This window comes from Prunus dulcis, chromosome 3, assembly GCF_902201215.1.
Source record: "Prunus dulcis chromosome 3, ALMONDv2, whole genome shotgun sequence".
NCBI lineage: Eukaryota > Viridiplantae > Streptophyta > Magnoliopsida > Rosales > Rosaceae > Prunus > Prunus dulcis.
In genome coordinates this window covers 3,547,228-3,568,715 of record NC_047652.1, presented here as the reverse complement: position 1 = coordinate 3,568,715, position 21,488 = coordinate 3,547,228, and the positions used below count along the sequence as shown (strand labels likewise).

The window sequence follows — 21,488 nt, the reverse complement described above, 5'->3', positions numbered from 1 at the left end:
TTAGCACTCCTCTCAATAAAAAAAGTTTTGTAATAAAAAATTCAGAAAAATATTTTAGGGCAAATTATGATTTCGTAAAATATTTTAAGGCAAATTATAATTTCGTATGTAAGTAGATTTTAACGGAGAAAATCTAGATCCTTATAAATCCACACTTTTCACATATGAGGTGTTTCACATCCATTTTACTTTCACATATGTCACTCATTTAATTTTGTCAAAACAATGTCATTGTCTTTCAATCTTTTATTAACTACTTATCTTTTTTGTTAAAAGAAAAACCATTTACAGAAAAGTTTTATGCTTTCTTATCGCCGACAAGAGAGCCAATCTCAAAGGATATTCAATGACAGAAATTTGACAACCGTCACCATCTTTGTTTCTGTTGTTGGTGGTGACGAAGAAAACACAGCACCAACAAAGGCATATCCATGAATAATAGAATTTGAATTTCACCATCCGCAAGGGGTGAACAATTGAATTTATCTGCATGATCCTATCAATGATTTAGTCTTATTTGATTCTCTATTTGAGTTCTTCTTCCCACCCAATGTATGTACGATACACGAATATGCACATAAAGCACAACATCAAGGAGCCCAATAAACCTAATAGGCTGAATAGGTCAGGCAAAACAAAAAACAAAAAAGCCGGACCTGAGTACAAAAGTAATATACACAAAAATCAAATAATAAATGTTATGTACGGATATACTAGGTAGGCACAGCCAAAACCCTACGACACTCTCAACAGGACATGGACATTTATCTCCAACGAAAGGACTGCGTTGTGCGTTGATCATATCCATCTTCACCCTCAGGACCTGAAAGAAGAGGCTTCAATTCTAGTGAATGAGGATGAGATTCTCTCTTCAGTCCTTCATATATGAGACTGCGAAGTCTTTAATCCTTTGCTTAAGGTGCTGCAGGCAGACGAAACATATTCAGAATAATCGTACAAAAAGATGTGTTTAAATAAATAACTAGAAGGTTAAGAGCAAATGCATAGTTGCAACAAGTCAAAGATGGAGGTCGATGGGGTTGGGATGAATTACCTTCAATTCTTCATGAAGCACCACAAATATTTTTTTCAGCCTCTTATGTCTCTGCAAGTGACGTTATTAATTGAGTCAAACCGAAAAGCTCAACAAGATAAAGTTAGTTATTATTTGAAGAAAAAATAAACCATAAATGCTAAGTTTAAAGTATTGGGAGAAACTGAAAACAAAAAAAATCCCAAAGCGCGTTATGTATTGTAAATACTCAAGAAAAATAGAATCAGAGGTAAAACAGTATCTACACAAATATTTGAAATATATAAATACCAGCAACACACTGTCAACTATTTATATATGACAACATTATTTTGATCAAATTTAGAATCAGAGGTAAAACAGTATCTACACAAATATTTGAAATATATAAATACCAGCAACACACTGTCAACTATTTATATATGACAACATTATTTTGATCAAATTTTTCCTTACTCGCCAAATAAAGGATTAATCCCAAATCTGGTGGCTTGTCAGGGTAAATTGTACTTCAAAACTTGTACATGTACAAGAACGAATTTAGAGTTTGTACAAGTTCGAAACAGAAAAGCTGCAGGAAATAGTACAGCGAAATAATTTTTATTCTTATCATATCATCCTTAATTTTTTTTAATTGTTTTAGTTTCCATACATTGATAGAATCATTAACATTCACAAAAAATAAGCCACTACAATTTTTAATAACTATTTTCGGGTATTGTTATTCATCATTCAAGAGGTACACAGGTGTAAATAATTGGATCCCACCACAATATGCTCAGGCGTATATGTGTAGCATTGAAGTTAAAAGAGTGCATTGATCTGTAAAATTTTCACTGATATATCTAAGAAGCCAAATTTGAAGGCATGCAAACAACACTGAACAAAATTATGAAAACAAAATAAGCGAAACTGAAGTTACATAATCAAAACAAGAAAACAGTGAGACAATGTCTTGCTGAATTACTTCACATTTCAAGCATCAAGTACAAACTGATAGTGCGAAAGGTATTTAGAAAACCAAGAACAAGGCATACCGTTCCACACTGACGATAGGATTCCTTCAGCTGCCCCAGGATGTTATAATGTCTATCTGTGCCTGTAGCATAGTCAAGGTCTTTCCCTAGCTTCTGGAACTCATTCCTACATTTAGCAGGAATAAATTGTTTTGAGATGCACAGATTTGAACGAAATCAACATAAAGCCATTAATTAAACAAGTAACAATAAATAAGAAGCAATATTGCCTTTAAAAAGGTGAAAGGAATCTTCAGATTACCTGTAACTCTCTAGGATCTTGTTCAACGAGCAATAGCTATCATACTTATCACGATATTCTTTCACGTATTCTTTGTACCTAAGACAAGAAAAACCAAAAATACAAGGTAGGTCAGATGACAAAAACAGAAGTAAATACAACAGGGCCAAAGCATGGTTAAATTAGTTTCACTGGTAAAAACGCTTTTTGTTCACTTACTGAGAGAAATCTTTTATTGGTCCCTTCAGCTCAGGCTCAGTCTTCTCATACTTAGAATAAGAACAACTATTCTCATCTGAAGAAGAATCCCTTTTTCTTCTATCACTGTCATTGCCTTCTGCCAGCATTGAATCCTTTCGTACATCAGCCGAATCCACCATCATATTGGATGCCTGTCTTTTACTTTCTTTTATGGCGTGGGAAACTAAACCTCGTTTAGAGTCATGCTGCTGAGCAACATTTGGGGTTGCTTTTTTATTGCTTTCTCCATGTCCATCCACACCAATCACTTGTCTACCTCCAGCTTCATTCTGCCTAGATTTACTACTAAGATCTAGTGATTTACTAAAAGGGCGCCCCACATCAGGTTGATCTACTCGTGAAGGCTGTTGCGACAGGGATTGCACAGCTCTCGGTTGAGACCTTGTTAAATCCTCAATGCGATCTTCATAGTTCCTCTTTTTATTTGAGCCTTCCTGATTACTAGGAAACTTAGAGTTTAAATCTGGTGAGAATGGCCTTCCCGAATCAAAATTTGCCTTTCCTGCAGGTTTCACTTTACTAAAATCAGAAACCCAGTTTTCTGAAGTGCTCGTTTTGTTGTCTGACTGCTTAAATGAACTTTTTCTTTCAAACTGCTTCTTAACTGTTGTTTCCTCAGGCAAGGGTTCACGAAGTTCACCCAACTCCAAGTCTGAAAACTCTCTTTGGAGTTTACTGCCTCTACCATTAACAACAGTTAGTCCGTCTGCACCATTTCTGCTGTTATCCTTTGGCGAAGAACCCAAGAACAGGCTGGAAACCTGTCCACTCCCCTTGACCTTTCCAGCCATATCACCATGTTTCTGGTAGTGGGAGTCCAAAGGCACTGATTGTTTGGCTCGGATACCACCTTCCTTGGAATTTCTTGGAATCTTTTTCTCATTCACATAATCATCCTCATTTTGATTCTCTCTATGAAATTTATCTTTTTGTAGGGGTAAACCTTCATGCATATGAGAGCTCCTCTCAGAATACATTCGGCCATGTCCTAAACTCTCGGCATATCTATCATGTCTTTCTGCTGGATCAGGAACCTTTGCCTGTGGATTATGATCAAAGGACTTCCGACTTGATTGTTTAAACTCGGAACTATGTCTCCCCGAAGATGATTGGTTGCATGCCTTTATAGAGCCAGATTCAGTATTCCCACCCCTATCAGCTCTATTCATCGCTTGAGAGACAGGGTCTTTATGAGAGCCTTCAATGAGTCTATCAGGAGACAGATTGTGAGAAGCTTCTGGAAAATGGACACCTTTACCCACAGAAACAGGAGGTTGCTGTGAGATTTCTGTTTTTGACCTTTTTTTGCGTTCCGATTTCTCATCAGAGTGCTTTACCTCAGAACCCCTTTTGGATTTAACTTTAGATATCCTCTCAGAGCTGTCAGACTGCTCATACCTGAAGTCATCCTTGATTGTAGTGTCCCCTCCAAACAAAGGGTCTACAAAACTTTGGAGGTCTTGGAGCTCCCCATGCTCAGGTGAACAGGGTTTTGTTTCTTCCAGAGGCTGTTCGCCTTTATTACGATTAGAGTTACCAACTACAGCAAATTCAGTCTTCTTTTCCACATCAGGCAAGTGTCTTTCAGTCTCAACTGTGTCAAATTCAAGATCATCTTGCTTCTCATCATACCCACTCTGCACAGGCCTGCCATCAGGAGTTTTCCATGGGACGGGCAAAGTAGAGAACCCTGGTTCGGAGCCTTGCAATTTATGCTTTGGTTCTTTATCATCTTCACTTGTCATAATATCCACATCCTCATCAGAACCCTCCTTGCTATTAGAAGATGCATCGCTTTCACTATCACTACTACTTACACTCCCGCTTCCCCCTGGGCTTTTACTTTTGCTTCTGCTTCTGCTACTGCTAGGACTTCCACTGTCACTTCCGGTATCACTGCTGTCACTATCACTGTCACTGTCACTTCCGGTATCACTGGAACTGCCCACTTGAGCTTCAGTATTGTCGGAGCCCCTTTTATCACCAAACAAATCAGGTGAATGCTTTTGGTTATCAATTTTTATCAATGCATTTGGTTCTTCTCCAATTGTAGCATTCAACTGTCCCTGAACCCGTTCTTCCAACTCATTAGGAGTAACTTTCTCTTCAAAGTGTGGTGCTCGAACAGGCGTTTGATCACGGTTCTCATTATGAGCCGGCGTCTGGCGAAGTTTATCCTCTGGGGAACTGGAAATTAATTACATGCACATTAAAATACATGCAGAAAGAGAGACAGAAACTAGCAGCTTATCAACCACCGAACACAGACTATATAATTCCACAAGAGTGATCATTATGTCGTATACTCAATGACTAACTTGCATCAAAATCTCCAAGAGGAAATCCTTGCTTGATCCACTGTCAGTCGGCTTTTAAAAACAAGGATACAAGTACAACCAGGATAGACTATAAAGCTAAATTATAGTCCATGAGTTCTTTGTTGTTAAAGGTTGGGAAATAAAAGTAAACGAAAGGATTCTAGGTAAAGTAGTTTGGGATAACAATAAGTAGTTTAGCATAAAACTTCAGATATTCAATATCAATGAATGGAGTTAACATTCAAGCATCATATAAATAAATTCAGTGTGACATAACAACCATAATGCATATGCACTTATAAGTCCGGGGGGGGAACTCATAAAGCATCTCTAATGACATCATGCAAGCTCAAAGGGGATACAAACAGCCCAAAAGATACCCATTTTCCTTCTATCTTTCTATACACAGGAGCCATTAGGTTTAGTATTGTGTAGTCGACCCAAGATTCCGTATATGCTAAAAGACAAAGAGAACAGGAAAACAAATTTGCCACTAATTGACTTCATCAGGAAGAGTAGCCTTTGGAGAAAGGAAAAAAAACTTGAGTACCTTCCACTTTCAGACAAAGGTTTCTTGGAGGATTCTAACTCCACTCCTGGTTTCAAGAGATATCTCCCTGGAGCTTGGTAATTAGCAATCTGATATCAAAATTGAATGAGAAAACATAAAATTACTTAATTTTATTTGAGTAATAGGCATCAAGGATTTCCATCACTTACCTTCTTAAGAATGGGATCAATTCTCTTTACAGAGTTGGTATACGAATCTCCAATAGCTTTCTCCAAATCCTAAAAACATGCAAGACAGAGAGAGTGAGATAAGTAGTGTGAGAAGAAAACAAGACATTTGAAAGAATTTATAACAGCTGCTCTATTCTGTAGGATTCCAGAAGCACCGTATTGGCAAACTTGATTGTTCATCCCATGCATGTAAGGTTTTGTGTGATTAAAATACTATACTTATTATTGTACTATACAAATTTATAAAAAAACTTTAATAAGTACATAATTTAAAATTGATTTAAAAAAAATAGGTTTCACAATCAATTAAAGACAATGTAATACACCTATACTACTTTGAGAGAGTTTTGTACCTATAGTATGGTCATCACACTGTACTGATTTTCCACTTATTGTGATAAAGTCTGGTTGTGAGGTACTTAAAAAACAGTGACTACAAAAGGAAATAATAAATTGTCTTCCAGAAATCTTTGTAATTGAGTAAATGACATGTATGGTGGAGGCTGCGGGCTAAATGTCGATACCCTTGAGTCCATGGTCCTTAACCCCTAGGGAGGTTGTCTTGGGTGTGTCTATGGCTAGGGGCTTCACATGGATATCTTGGATCAGGCAACGTAGAACTCTCTTCTGTCTTTGTCTTGTGTGAAGGGGTGTCACCCTTAAGGTTGAGGTATATGTCCCTTTTGGGAAAATATCCTTTACGAAGTGGCATTAGTCCACTTGGAGTAATGGTGATATTTAAAATAAAATAACATAAAATGACCTTTTATGATTGGAAAATTGAATAGTAGACACAAGGCTAATATCAAATATATTAATTGTCATTAGTTAGTGCATACCTTTATGTTCATCCCCTTAGGATTCTCCATGAGCAAAGTAATCAACATATTCTGCAAATCTGTAGGGTTAGCTCCATTATTGCCTTTGCCCACTGTTTTCCGTGCTGTAGTAGTACCCCTGATTGGAATTTCTTTATCAGAGCTCGGAGCAGGTTTGTCTTTACTAGTCACCTGAAAGGGTACAATATCTTCTGCACTTGCATGACTCTTCGAAATATTTCCAGTTCTTAATGGAGATGATGGAGCACGGGATTGCTCAGGTGGAGATGGAAGAGGTGATGATGAGTACCTGCCCTTCACAGTAGTTGTTGCTGATATTCCAGTTTTATATGCTGATTTAGGAGGAGCTGAAAATCCTATAATATTGAAGGCAATTCAATTAACAACTTTAAAACTGGAAACCTGGAAGAAGAAAGATTTTCAAACCATAAAAAGGAGGGAAGAGGGATAGTGACATGGTTTTCTTTTCTGGCCGGGGACAGTAACAAGGTTGAGTGGGCAGGACAATTGCAAGGGAGATTTCCAGTGAAGTTTATTATGAGGAGCTAACTGGGGAATAGAAGTAGATTCCTAACAGCTTGAATTAGGGTGGGAGGAGTAACGAGAACACAGTTTTTCTTGTATGGACAGTGGCGCAAAAATAAGTGTCTAATGGTTGATCATTTAGGTGGTGGAGGTTTGACATAAAGAATAACTGCACCATGTGCAAGAAACCACAAGAAACAACAAACCACCACCCAAGAAGTGTGGTACTATTGTTATTTGGTTTTTAGTATCCAGTGGGTAGTGCCTATTTCGGTGACCCTTGTCGTGGGGTGTTGGCAAGTCTCCAGTAACAAAACAGTGACACTAATTTGGAAATTCACCCCCACACTCAGAGTTGTGATCTCTGTTGGAAGGAGAGGAATAAACAGATTTGTAGGGCAAAGAAGTTACTGTTGTGCAGTTATAGAAAATATGGTGTTAGTCTTCTCTTTGACTGGTTTAATGACAGAAATAGATTCGCTACACTTGTAAATGTATACTGCTGTCTTTTCTTGCCCCATATTATATTAGCACAATCAATTTACTTTAATAAATAAAGTAATATGGCAATATACACAGACGTCACTTGTATGAGGGATTGCCCACCCCACCACCTCCCCATGAGAGAGAAAAAAAAAGGGTTAGGAAATAAAAATATCTACAAGAAGGCTCCACTCACCTTGAGGCAGTTCAACTTTCTGCTTTTTAAATGGAGGCTCTTTCTTTTGTTTGAAATTCCTCCACTGATGATTAGCTGGAAACAAGTGAGGTATCAGAAACTTCACTTGAGTAGCTCAGAGATTTCAAATTCTGATTCTTTTTTATAAAACTAAAAAGCAAAAAACAGTAGTTAACTGAATATATATACGATCAGCAATAATTTAAACAAAAAGAAAAACAACTTGAGTAATTAAAGTACATAATTTTTTCATTAATGTTCTTCAATTTAGGCTGAGCACTTAAAATCTATTAATCCTCATGGCACTACAGTTCTAGCTAGTTCAATCTGATTCGCTTATAAAGGCAATGCAGACTACACAGACTGAAGTTACATACATCTCAAGTTTCTCTGCTTCGCACTAAACTATTGATTTCTGTACAAGTCAGAAAAGGAACTCTATCATTTGATAAATAGAGAAATACATGAAACCGGCATTAGAAACCTTACCAGTTCCAGCAGCATATTGCTTTAATTGATTCTTCATAGCTGTATTTTGTTCTAACACAATGGCTCTGTTTTAAGGAACAAAAATAAATTAAATAGATACAACAAAGGAATAAGACAACAGTCTAAACAGCTCAAAGACATAACTGAGATGCACCACAAAGGACTTTAACCCTCTCATAATTGTACTTATAAAGTCTTGAAACAAATAACCAATAGCTAACCAGAGCTACACAAAAATGATCGCAACTGAAAATAAATTTTAAACATGTACCATAGGAAGAATCATCTGGAATGGATGAAAAACAATTTTTTCTATCATTTAGGAATGGGTGTAAGGGTGAAATAAGATACTTTGGTTGCATGTTAAATGCAGTTATAATGATATTATTAGCATTAGCATCAAAGTACCACCTAAAATGGTGTTTTATTTTGTAACCACCAAGACAACAACCAATGGAGATGCGGATTGAAAATATAATTGGGACACAATTAAAGAAACCGAAGATTATGAATATCAACATTGAATAATGATAAAGTAAAGAAACTCCGATATAGCAACCAGATTGCGTACTTGCGGGATTTATGCTTGCGCTCAGCTTCCTCTGACCGCATTTTAACATGGTTCTTAGTTGACTCATCTAAGATACGCTGCACATTTACTTTGCGCCATGCACATCCTGATTCAACTAGCAATCCATTTCCACTTTCACCACTTTCACGCTCTTCATAAATGTCACAGAGGTCACCAAATTCCCGCGACCATGTAAATGTAAACTCCTTCCCATCCAGATCAATAACCTGATGCAATGTTGGACCATTCAATGCAATGAAAACGTTAAGATAATTGCTGCATCTATATTAAAGACTAGCTACTATGAAGAAAATTCCAAATATCCCAATGGAAAGGCTTAAAAGCATTCAAATTTTATCATACGGGGAGCACAAACTATCCCAAAAACTCCGAAAAACATAGGAAACCCAATTAGTTGACGAAGTAATAACTCTACAAAAAGTAACAAAAGGAATATGATTTGAACTATATAAGCTGCACCTAACCAAAAGTCAGCTCAACTTTGCCTCGTAAAAGATAAGAAAAAATTATAAAAGTAAGAATGAAACAAATACTCCTAAGTCTGCCAATAATAAATTTAAGGATTTAAGCAAAACCCAATTGAAGAATTACTCACAAACCAAGTACAAGATCATCAGAAAAATTATAAAATATTCCATAACCTACAGAAAATAGTTAAAATTTGAAGAAAATGAGCAATGCCCAATCCGAAACTAACCAAGGAGAACACAAACCCAAAGTACAAGCACAAATTTTTTTTCTCTATGAAACTTCATAAAACAACATAATTTAAAGAACGAAATGAGAAATCGAAGAACTTGAGCAATGCCCAATTGAAACACGACCAAGAGACGCATAGGCAAATCACAAACACTAAAATATGAATTTCCAGAACCCAACAAAATTAGCAAAAATTAAGCAGTACTCAGTTCAAATACTGCCCCAGATACTCACATTGCCAATGGGATTATTGGGCAGAGGACCAAATTTGATGCGGGGGGCCCCACCTTGGGCCTCGACGCGTTTGATCTCTTCGGCCAAGTCGGGCGCCATACGAATGATCATAGAGAAAGCAAGTGGGTTATGGCCGGCGACTAAACTGAACTGCTCTTCCACGGCAGGCGCAGCGGCAGCTGCTGACGTGGCGGGGCCTGAGTTGCGGCTTCTGGGGTTGGAGCCACCGCCACCGAGGGAGAGGCGGCTGGTTTGGGCGGAGGAGCGGTGCGGTGGAGGGAAGGAGGCTCGGCCAAGCTTGGCGGCTCCGGCTCCTCGGCCAGAGCCGCCGCCGCCAACTCGGCCGGGCTTTGATGAGCCTCCGTACATTGGTGAGAGGCTTAGAGAGAGACGGAATTAGCGTGGAATTGGGATTTGTTGTGAATTTGCACGAGTCCCAAACAGAGCGCACCAAAATGCCTCTTCTGGTTGATCTCGTGTTTATGTTGAAAGCGGCGTCGTTTGGTTAGGGCTTAAGAATCCCCTAATTAAAAGAGGAGTTCCTTGTGATAAAAAGAAAAAGGGCAACATTGCTTATCGATTTAAGTATGAAATTGTGAGGTTATTTGATTCCTTGGTATCATCATAATCGTTGTGTTTATGAAAAGCATTGTCTTACTCAGTTATTATAATCATAGTTAGATACTGGACCACCAATTGATATGATATTAAAACCTAACCGATTAGTTACAAATCGAAATTTTTTAGTTCATTACTTGAATTTTACGATTTGAAAATCGAAGAATCCAAAGCCAAACCGGAACAAAATCAAAGTATATACCAAAATATGTTGAAGTATTAACTGAAATATTAGTGAATAGATACCAACGCTAAATTTAGACCCAAAAAAAAAACATACCAACGCAAAACTATTAATAGTTCTAATAAGTATTGTACATATTAAACATGTCAACGATGTCTAATTTAGTGAAAAATTTATTGATTTGCATATCAATGGTCTCATACTTGAACCCCCGTGGTATTTTGGCAATGCGTGTGTGAGAAAAGCCCCTCCCTCTTTCCCTCTTTCTAACTTAGGCAACAACAAAAACATAGTAATATTAAAATAGATCATATATGTATTGCATGAAGGCATATTCATTATATTGGGTCCTAAATGATATTCCTCCACTCCATGTCCCCTTGATAAAAGAAAACATATTATTTAAGTAATCATATGAGTATCATTAAGATTAAGAGTAAGGATAAGCATTTCATATAGGGATTTCAATTCTTTGTGTGGAATCTCTAATAACAAAACATATACTCTATTCTAGTACTAATATAAGTTTATTTATTTATTTAATAAATAGTGATGAAAAAACGCAAGTACAAAGCAATAATGGTGCATGAATATGGATAAATCTTCTCTAGTAACCAAACGCAACAACAAGTTGAATTAATCTGAAGAGAATCGCATACAACCACAAAGTGACTAGAAACACTCCCAAACAAACCTTGAGTTACATTAGATATACTAGTTCCAATATAGATATTAGTTTTAATGTACTAATGGTAACACAAATATTATATTGAACTCATTACTATTAACTAATATAATTAATGAATAAACTGTAATACTAGGTAGTTTATCTTAAATAAAGTAGTAATAATGTATTAATGGTTTATAATATATATAGTTAAACTATTCATGGTAAGGTAGACGGTACATCACACTCGCTACTTGGTTGTAGTATTGACGAACTAGTTGTCATAAATCGAAAAGAATAAGACACAATTCGCACACAACCTATAATCCTCATCACCCACCCAGGATGGAAACCCAGCTTTAGCAACATCTGTTCCAAAAAAAGGTCATTCAATAGGTCATAAGCCTTACTCATGTCAAGCTTTAACGCCATGAAACCCTTCTTCATTCTCCTTCTCCTGTTTAACGCATGAGCAAGCTCAAAAGCGACGATGGTCTTATTCAAAATCAAACACCACAAAACAAAAGCGCTTTGACAATCTGATATCACATATTTAAGCACCAATTTCAATCTATTGGCTACCACCTTAGCTCCAATACGATATATGATGTTACAAAGGCTGATTGGCCGTAATTGTGTCATATCATGTGGTTCCGACACCTTTGGTATGAATGAGTAGAATTAACCTGCCAGAGCATATCTTCGGAACGCAAGAAGGCTTGAACAACTCGGCAGACATCTGTTCTTACCAGGCTCCAATATTTTTGGTAGAAAAAGGGATTCAACCCATCTAAGTCGAGGGCCTTTGACAGATGCATTTGGAAGGTCGCCGCCGAAATCTCCTCATATGTTACCTCTCCCACTAGGTGATTATTCATCTCATATGTAACCTTAAGCATCCATAGTGTCCAAAATGGCATGTGCATCTGGTGGAGAACTAGAGCAGAACAACTCATCAAAATAAGACAACACTACTATTTCAAGCCCCATAACTGATGTGTCCCATTGACCATGCACATCGGGTAAGCCATGGATTAATTTTTTCTTCCTCATACTAGTAGCTTTATTATGAAAAAGAAAAAAAAAAAAAGTGTATTGTGATCCCCCTCCTTCAATCATCCCATTCCGGAATGCTTCCTCCAAAATGCCCCATCATGTGCTAGTAAAATATCCAACCGTTTTTGCACCACTTGTTGCTCCTTTAAAACTGTTGGGGTTCGTGGTTGTTGGAACATTATTCTGAGCTGCGCTTGCAACTTCTGAGCCTACTTGATTCTCCCTCCAAAAATCTCCTTACTCCATTTAGATAATCTATCATGTGTAGCCCTTACTTTCCACACAAAACCCTGTATCGGGTGGTTGCCAAATATAGAATTCCACCCCTCTTGAATGATGGTTTCACATCCTTCATGATTTTGCCACATTTCTTCAAATCTAAACCATTTCACCTTTCGATGAGAATTAGTAAATGCCCCACGAATACTCACTAGAAGAGGAACAGTATCAGAGTTGATGGGAGGAAGATGACGAACTACCACCTGAGGAAAAAGGTCACGCCATGCCTGGGTCGCGATTGCTCTATCCAGCCCTACTCGGATATCACATGGCTGATGACTACGCCACATATACTAATAGCCCACAAAACCCGAGTCATGCATTCCACACTCTTCTAGTGCCTCCATTAAACCCTTCATTTGCCATTCACGACGCAAGTTACCCCTAGCTGCTCATCCTCACAGAGCACCTCATTAAAATTCCCTACACAACCATGTTAACCAATTCCCTTGACCTAACATCGACATTAGCGCCCAAGACTTAGGACGATCATGTACCACGAGGAATCTGTAGAAACCTGTTAACCTCTAATCGCTGGCCCCACCTACACCTCTTACTTCCACATCAATAAAATGGGATGAAAATCATTTAACCCTTATAACCAACTCTTCCTGCAAGAGATGGCAAGGCCCTCTAGAACAACCATTATTGTTGACTACTAAAGCATGGGAAAAACCTAATTGCCCCTTTACCTTAGCCATATGTGCCTCTGAGCATCGAGTCTTGCACAGAACTACCACTTTGGGAACTTCATGACGAATAACACATTTCAGCCCATTGACTGTCCAAGGGTTCCCAAGCCTTTGGCAGTTCCAACTCAAAAGATTCATTGTGCTCGGTGGGGTTGCTCATTTGCAACCTCCGCCGATCCACCAATACATTATTTTTTGGCATACAGAGCGAACCCCATGTTGGCTTGGTCCTGGTCCCCTCACATGCGTTTGTTGCCATGTCGCACCACATCTGTTTCCACCCGACTGATAACTCCCTTCCCAATAGTCTTTAAAACCTCATCGCTACTTGACTTACGTGTCTCATGTTGCACTGCCACCTTAACGAAACTAAGGCCCAGTGGGGCTATCCCTCCGTGCCTGGCCCACCACACTTGTTTGCTCTGGGCCTCTGAGCCATAATAGTTCTTATTGATGGGCTATCTTGCGCTGGCCTGCGACCAATGATGCATAGGCAATCTCAAATTGGCCCTAAGAAGATTTATCAATGCACCTGAAGGCCTATGTTCGATTCTTCCCACCCTCAATATTCCTTGTATAAAAAATAAAAAAACACCAAAATCCTCTTTATCACGAGCAATTTTTTATTTATTAAAAAAAAACCAAATTTTAGTATTTCTAATACCGTATTTCGAATTATGGGTTATCCGCACCGCAAGTAGCCGAATTATTCATTTTTGTTATGGATCCGGGCTCGGACTCGTTCTCTATAAAGCGAAAGCCAGAAGCCTAGAACATACAAGCACAGCAGAGCAGAGCACATTTGTCTTTGCCTGTTCTCCAAGTTAAACTATACAAAAACCCGAACCTCTGTCTCCTACCGATCTTTGAAGTAGCAAAGCTTTTCAACCATGATTACCGGTTAGAGCGCCTGTCGAGCTTAATTTCTCATCTAAGATATATTAGATATTGATTTTATTTGTAGTCCAAATTGGTATTTTTACTTATTTTTTTAATTTTGAGCATTTCTGTTCACTTTGGGGGCGCACTTAGGGCTTTTCATTCAATTCTGTGATCTAGGTAACTGGAGATTTGTGATATTTTATACGGTTAAGCATTTTGTTCATCCGTCTTTCTGAGCAATTTGAGCTCGATTTGCGGCTTATTTTTGCAAATTAGGATCTGGGTCTTTGCGAGCTTTGGATTTCTGATGTGGGTTTTTCGTATTAAAGTGGAGTGATTCAATTTTCGTCTTTAGGGCGTAGAATGGAACGCATATATATTTCTCAGTCTATTTGGTGTCTTTTGCTATTTTCAACTTATGTAACAATGTTGATGACATACTATCGAAGAATCTAAGATGTTGCTGAAAAATCAGTTTTCCAAGACTCCAGACTCTTACCAGAAATGAATAAACTAGTTTTAGCTCGGTCGCAAATTTTTTCTAGATTCTGTCAGTTTAATTTGAGGACAATAAAAGCATCTAAATTAATAATTGTGTTATTCATTTGATGTTCTGTAGATTTGTAACTTGTAACTTGAGTTTGTAGATTCTGTTTTTGACAACTGTGATTTATTACCCATTTGTAGTTAGTGTAAAATGGCAAAAGGAGATGTTTAAAGCTGTGGAAATTGACACTACTCAGCCCCCTTATGTATTCAAATGCCAATTATACGACTTAACCGGGGTACCTCCTGAAAGACAGAAGATAATGGTTAAAGGTGGTTTACTGAAGGTAAACAGATGGCTTTGGGCGTAGTGAAGTTGTCCCATTATATGTATATGTGTATCCTTCTTCTTGATACTGTGTTGATGAAATAAATCCTTCTGCACATGTCTAATTAAAACTTCCAGTAATGTGCCCAGATGAAGCTGTCTAGTATGTGCCTAACTTCTTTTGTGTGTGTGCGTGTCTTTTTTTAAATGCAGGATGATGCAGAGTGGTCGACATTAGGAGTAAAAGAGGTGGGTTATTGTTGAAGTGAATATGTTCGCTTCTTATTTATGGTTTAATCACAAATCTATAACCTTTCATAGGAGCAAAAGAAATTATCGATTACATATCTTTGTATAGGGTCAAAAATTGATGATGATGGGGACAGCAGATGAGATTGTCAAGGCTCCAGAGAAGGGTCCCGTTTTTGTGGAAGATCTCCCTGAAGAAGAACAAGCTATTAACTTGGTAAGTAGTAAGTCTGCACCTTTAAATAGAAGCTGTCTTTTCTTTTCAGTTGTAGGAAACATATTTTTTTTCTTTCTTGTTCTCTTTGATCTCATGCTGTTATTATGATATGCTTGTGATACTGTTTGCAAACTTCCCCTATTTCTGTCATTTAGAGTTTTGCATTGTCTTTTGTGTGTGTGTGTGTGGCTCTGTAACATTTGATTTGTTCTTACTTTTCTGTGATTTTGACCTTCGTTATGATGTTGTACTATTGTGGTAGGTGTCCTAGTTGACTAGTAATACCAATAGGTTATTTTCTTCTTACCTGACATGTGAATCATTATCAGAAATAATGGCTTCATTGAATTCTCAATTATGCCACCTTTTGTCTTTGGAGGTTCAGTCCTAAAAGGACTTTTTTTTTTCTTTTCTGTCTTTGTAACTTAGACTTTTTTTGTGTTTGTGAATTCCATGGTTTTATTTTGGGTTTCAATATTTGATTTTTTCTTTTTTCTTTTTACGTCATGTATAAATTATCTCACCCTATGCTATTTATACTTCCAGGGTCATAGTGCTGGTCTATTTAATTTAGGAAACACCTGTTATATGAACTCCACCGTACAATGTCTGCATTCAGTTCCAGAGTTGAAGTCAGCTTTGATCAAGTAAGTTGGCTTGTTCAGTTAAAGAATGCATGTCAATTTACTTGCAATATTTGATCTTCTTTTTTTTTTTAATAACCTTAGACTAGAAATGAAAATATATTATTTCTTCAGGTATTCACATTCTGGAAGAAGCAATGATGTGGATCAGACTTCTCATATGTTGACTATTGCAACTCGTGATTTATTTGGTGAACTGGATAAAAGTGTCAAGGCTGTGGCACCCATGCAATTTTGGATGGTTTGTTATCTTTATTCACTTTTTAAACTAATTTCTCTAACCACTTTTTATATCTCTATGAAGCATCGGAAACTCCTATGAGTATAATCTTAATTTTCTTGCATTTTACTATCAAAACTTTCAGAGAATCTATGTCAGGGAGCCTGATAAATCAGTAGTTCCTGGTTTCGTAGTTTCTTACTGATAATGAGTTGATTTGCTATTATATTGCAGGTATTGCGTAAAAAGTATCCTCAATTTGGTCAGCTGCATAATAATACCTTCATGCAACAGGTTTTCAAATGATTTTTTACCTTATTGTAACACTGCTTGCTGCTTAACGCTAGTTACTCTGGTAGTTTATTGATCATTTTGTTCTAAATGTGTAACAGGATGCTGAAGAATGTTGGACACAGCTTTTGTACACCCTTTCTCAGTCTCTAAGATCATCGGGTTCTAGGTAGGTTATTATTATCATTTTTTGGGTTCTATATGTATTGTAGGAACTGCAGTAGTTTTGAACTGAGTCCCCACCTCAATTGTTAACCATGTTGGAATTGAGTCTTCTTAAACTAATGATCTATGGAAACTGATTCCCCACCTCAATTGTTAACTATGCTAAATTTGGCTAGTAATAATTTTGTAAGCTGTTTTTTATTCTTTCAACTTCTTAGTCCTTTTAGGTATAGTAGCAATTTTTGTGTTCTCTTTGTTTAGTTGCCAGTCTGTGTTCTGCCATATGTAGGAAAATTATAGTGTATGATGTTCTCTTGCAGTGAAAGTCCAGACACAGTTAAGGCCCTTTTCGGTGTTGAACTTGTTAGCAGGTTAGATATCCGCAACTTATCAGCTACTGTATTCTGATTAGATATTGGTTAACACTCAGTAGCAGTCTCAGATTACCTTTTAAACAGTTTGCTTGTTTATTATTATGAGATTAACAACATATTCTTCATGATTCTGGATGGATTGTTCTGAAAAAATAAGTAAATTAATGTATGAATAATTTGTTCAGTTTGTCTGGCTTATGCTAACATTTGTTACCTTATCAATAGGGTGATTTTGTTTTTCTTTCTGGCTTGATATATTACTGGCTTGTTGAAGTTCATAATTTGTTATATATTAATATTTCTGAATCAGCCTTTTACGAGTTATTCAGTTTATTTTATGAAGCTGAACTTTGCTACCATTTCATTTATTTATTGATTTGGTGGGATGCTAGGGTGCACTGCGTAGAAAGTGGGGAAGAAAGCTCGGAAACAGAATCAGTGTATTCCCTTAAATGCCACATATCACATGAGGTGAACCATTTGCACGAAGGGTTAAAACATGTAAGTGTAATCACATTCACAACTATATAGGAGATCTTATTTGTGTGTGCTAGAAATGCAATGATATTATTAAGATACAAGATAAAAATTACAAGGTTCTGATTTATTACACTAATTCATGTAGGCTTTAAAATCGGAATTGGAAAAAAATTCTCCTTCTTTGGGGCGTAGTGCGATCTACCTGAAGGAGTCTCGTATCAATGGCCTTCCAAGGTACGAACTATCATTGTAGCTTGTAACTCACCAACGTGTAATCTTGCAGTCTCCAACTATATGAGTTACACTATCACGTTGTCCATTCAGTAACTTATGACGTTACAATTTCGATGCATTAGATTACTTTCTTTAAGCTTGTCTATTCAGACTCCTTTGTCCTTTATTTTCTGGGTATGTGGCTAAAATTGAGTTGTAGTCTGGCCTTTGAATTTAACCCAAAGAAAAAAGAAAGAAACAAATATCATATAGTTAACCCTAATTTTCATTTTTTTTTTCGCTCAAGGTACTTGACCATTCAGTTTGTCCGTTTTTTCTGGAAGAGGGAATCAAATCAGAAGGCCAAGATTTTGCGGGTAATGCCTGTTTTCTCCTAATATACAGATTTGTCTTTTGTCTCTTTCCATATCATTTTAGGAGGAAATTAAAGTATTTTCTTGGAGAGAATAATGCTTTGCGGATTTGTTGAGCACCCTTGACAGTTTTCCTTGCAAATCTAGTGCACTTGTATCTTATTATACAAAAGTTATTAGAATCACTGCCTATTAAACTTTTTTCCCTTATCTCAGAAAGTGGATTACCCTTTGCAATTGGATATTTTCGATCTCTGTTCAGATGATCTTCGCAAAAGATTGGAAGCTCCTCGCCGGGTATATACTTTCCTTCGATTTTGATTAACTTAAGTTAATATTTTCCAAAAATATTGGTTGTTATTTCTTGTGTCTTTGTTCTAATTACTTCCAACCTCAATTATCAGACTCTGAGAGATGAGGAAGGTAAAAAACTTGGTTTGAAATCCAATGAAAAGAGCTCTGGTTCAAAAGACAATGATATCAAGATGTCTGATGTGGAGGTGACTACAGAACCTAGCTATAGACTTACAAAAAACAAATGAAATGCCTATTTGATTATGTCAAAAGCATCTCAAACCTCTTTTCTGCATACAGGGATCCTCAAATGGAAGTGGAGAAGCATCTAATCCTACGCCCGAGGAAGGTAAAAGTTAATGAATCTTCTTAGCTTAACATGTGGAAGTTTTTGCTGTGTTCTGCTTGGGTTCTTTGAATCCCTAGTTTGCACTTATTTCACTAAGTGGCTGTCCTTTAGCTGCAGGTGCCATGACTGGAATTTATGATTTGGTTGCTGTGCTGACACACAAGGGTCGTAGTGCCGACTCAGGCCATTATGTTGCCTGGGTCAAGCAAGAAAGTGGTCAGTTCTCTGGAATAACTTCTACTTTGTTTGCATGTGATTAATTCAAACCTTTTAACTCATGGACTTCTTTTGTTGGTTCAAGGGAAATGGATCGAGTATGATGATGACAATCCCATCCCACAGCGGGAGGAAGACATCACCAAACTCTCTGGAGGAGGTAAGATTGCCGAGAGTTCTGAACGTGTATAATAGCATGAATTTTACTCAGGGCTTCCATGTGGTTCTCTGAATGACCCAAAAATTTTGCGTTACGCTAAACAATTTTTTGGTGCTGCTTGTTTCAGGTGATTGGCATATGGCCTATATTTGCATGTACAAGGCCCGTACTGTCCCTATGTGATCTTTCCTTGATCTCATCTCAATCAAATTTGAAATACCCTTCCAGTTTACATTTCACAGGGGTTAGATTCGACGAAACTGTATCTCGTGCAATTGAAGTTTGTCCCAAATGTGTGTTAGAAAGAAAATTCTTTGATATTTAGATGTGTTTTAATTATGTAAGGGAATTTTTTGGTCACATTGAAGTTTATCCTAAATGTGTACTAAAATGAAAATTCATTGTTATTCAAATGTGCGTTTTCTTGTCCTTCTTTTGGGTATTATATATTCGCTTTGATGCTTGAGTTAAGATAACAAGTGGAGATGGATGATAGTCGATGACTGAGTGAAATGGTATCAGGTCCATGCCGGTCAACATCATGCAAATGAAAGAAACAGATGGCTTGAGAAGTATGTTAGCCCTCTTCTTTTATTTATTTTATTTTATTCAGCAAATGCAAGAGGCCCAAGCTTGTCTTTCATGGCCATAACAATGTGTATTGTTTCTACTTTGTCTTTTATGGCCTCTGATTTCATTCACAAGGCCCAAGCTGTCCCTAATGTCATATTTGTTTTATCTCAATCACTTCTATAAATAAATAAATAGAACCCCTATGATTTACATTTCATTAAAAAAAAAAATTAAAAACCCTTATCTCAATCAATGTTAAATTTCATATGAGAAAAACATTAGAATTTTGTTGGTTGGTTGGTTTGGTAGTGCTTGTTTCTTTCTTTTATATTTACTTTTTTAACTATCATACAAGTGATAGTTTAAACTACTTTGATTAATTTACGAATAAGAAGATTTGAACTTAGCGTAAAAAGAGAGACTCACTACTCTGACTAATTGACCTAACGCTTATCTGCTTCTTTCTTTCTGCTTTGTCTAAGATTATCAGTGAATATTTGTTAAGGCCCAATCTACATGGTCCAGTGAATACACTTACATTTGTTGAACTTTCAATTTTTTTAAAAAAAATTTGGTCAAACAAAAATGGACTAATATGGGTAGGCATCCACGTGTACAGTTGGGGGCATGCAGTATCATCTTCATCAGGACCAATACACCTGTCTACTCAACTTATAGTTACATACAGAGCACATGCATCATTGATGATATTTGACCGCATTCAATGGGTGGCAAGGAAGCAAAGTCTTAGCTTCCTACTCTTCCCGCCTTGCTTCGCACTTTGGCCTACACGACAGATTTACATGTTAATTGCCTCCGAATTTCACTCCATGGTCAGTATGGTGAACTTCATCAACCCTCAACTAGCTCCACAAACTTTCATCAACCTCTATTATGTCATGATTTTCTCCCTCCATTTAATTTAGTTTTGGACGGTAATTTTCCCTCTACATTGAGCCCGGCGCGGCTTCGTCTCTAATGGGCTAAGTATGAAGGATAAAAATCGAATGCGGCTGAATTCGAAAAATAATTTGGATATGGCATTCAAAGCGAAGTTACATTTACAACGAGTTACACATCAATCAATAGTTCACAATTTTATGCATCTCACGGATCCTACAAAATTAATTAGGATATTTGTAGAAATGTCACATGAACTTATACCTCAATTTCAATTTATCATCTTAAAGAAAAATTTAAGCAAAATGTCACCTTAAGTTTTTAAAATTTATGATTTGTCACCTAACTTTAACATCATATAATTCTCCATCCATTTTGAAGAATACTTTAGCCTTTCCAAACAAAAAGGTTCACATATCTTTATATTGAAATTATATAAAAACGAGGGTTTGCATATTAAAAAGACTAAAATACCCTTTAAAATGGATAGAAAATTAAATAATGTCAAAGTCAAGTGACAAATCATGAATTTTGAAAACTTCTGGTGACAATTTGCTTTAATTTTTCTTTAAAGTGACAAGTTAAAATTGATGTATAAATTCGGATGACATTTCTACAAAAATTCCAATTAATTAACAGCATCAGCTTCCATGAAGGATTTTTTTTTTTCCTTTCAAATTATTGATTCTTGGCGTTTAGCTTTCATCCACCAAATCAATGCACAAAGAAAATCTTTAGGAGCCAATTTTCTTTCTTCATTTCATCAAAGTTATTAAAAATCGTCACCCTTGTGTCTGGTACTACTGAGGAAACAGTTAATCATATAGGCAAATCCGGTTTAGCACAGAAATTATTGTGGGGCCCATATGAAAGAGAGAGTCCTTGATGATTTCAACATCTTTGAATAAAA

At 36.9% G+C, this 21,488-nt stretch overlaps 2 protein-coding genes across 4 annotated transcripts; one reads left to right on the top strand and one right to left on the bottom strand.

Annotated features, from left to right (window-relative positions):
* Positions 1-428: 428 nt before the first annotated feature.
* LOC117621395 (dentin sialophosphoprotein) lies at positions 429-10,152 on the bottom strand. The gene is made up of 12 exons (XM_034351837.1): positions 9,668-10,152; positions 8,714-8,940; positions 8,143-8,207; positions 7,654-7,728; positions 6,450-6,805; positions 5,590-5,658; positions 5,420-5,508; positions 2,510-4,738; positions 2,312-2,389; positions 2,071-2,176; positions 1,055-1,105; positions 429-922 (listed from the first exon to the last, which is right to left on the bottom strand). The coding sequence occupies exons 1-12, from the start codon at positions 10,034-10,036 to the stop codon at positions 872-874; spliced, it is 3,765 nt and encodes a 1,254-aa protein (XP_034207728.1). The 5' UTR covers positions 10,037-10,152; the 3' UTR covers positions 429-871.
* Positions 10,153-13,795: 3,643 nt separating this feature from the next.
* Positions 13,796-19,552, top strand: LOC117622138 (ubiquitin carboxyl-terminal hydrolase 6-like). 3 transcript variants are annotated; one of them, XM_034352700.1, is made up of 18 exons: positions 13,796-14,063; positions 14,733-14,878; positions 15,073-15,108; positions 15,218-15,325; positions 15,872-15,972; positions 16,084-16,210; positions 16,424-16,483; positions 16,582-16,649; positions 16,966-17,016; positions 17,412-17,520; positions 17,645-17,733; positions 18,020-18,089; positions 18,303-18,383; positions 18,491-18,586; positions 18,681-18,729; positions 18,847-18,945; positions 19,031-19,105; positions 19,233-19,552. In XM_034352700.1, exons 1-18 carry the CDS (start codon positions 14,054-14,056, stop codon positions 19,286-19,288), a joined length of 1,431 nt encoding a protein of 476 aa, XP_034208591.1. In that variant the 5' UTR covers positions 13,796-14,053; the 3' UTR covers positions 19,289-19,552. The 3 variants fall into 3 exon arrangements, with proteins under 3 accessions (XP_034208591.1, XP_034208590.1, XP_034208592.1); XM_034352699.1 differs by having other exon boundaries at positions 13,861-14,063; positions 18,841-18,945; XM_034352701.1 differs by lacking the exon at positions 16,966-17,016 and having other exon boundaries at positions 13,861-14,063; positions 18,841-18,945.
* The last annotated feature ends 1,936 nt before the right edge of the window (positions 19,553-21,488 follow it).

What these genes read in the sequence shown, in the direction of transcription:
- LOC117622138 (XM_034352699.1), top strand. An exon ending in CGACATTAGGAGTAAAAGAG is followed by an intron (nt 15,109 to 15,217) that starts GTGGGTTATTGT and finishes ATCTTTGTATAG; the next exon opens with GGTCAAAAATTGATGATGAT. An exon ending in AAGAACAAGCTATTAACTTG is followed by an intron (nt 15,326 to 15,871) that starts GTAAGTAGTAAG and finishes TTATACTTCCAG; the next exon opens with GGTCATAGTGCTGGTCTATT.
- LOC117621395 (XM_034351837.1), bottom strand. Translation starts at nt 10,036, where the DNA reads ATGTACGGAGGCTCATCAAAGCCCGGCCGAGTTGGCGGCGGCGGCTCT. An exon ending in CCAATAAAAGATTTCTCTCA is followed by an intron (nt 2,390 to 2,509) that starts GTAAGTGAACAA and finishes TTCTTGTCTTAG; the next exon opens with GTACAAAGAATACGTGAAAG. An exon ending in AAGATCCTAGAGAGTTACAG is followed by an intron (nt 2,177 to 2,311) that starts GTAATCTGAAGA and finishes TGCTAAATGTAG; the next exon opens with GAATGAGTTCCAGAAGCTAG.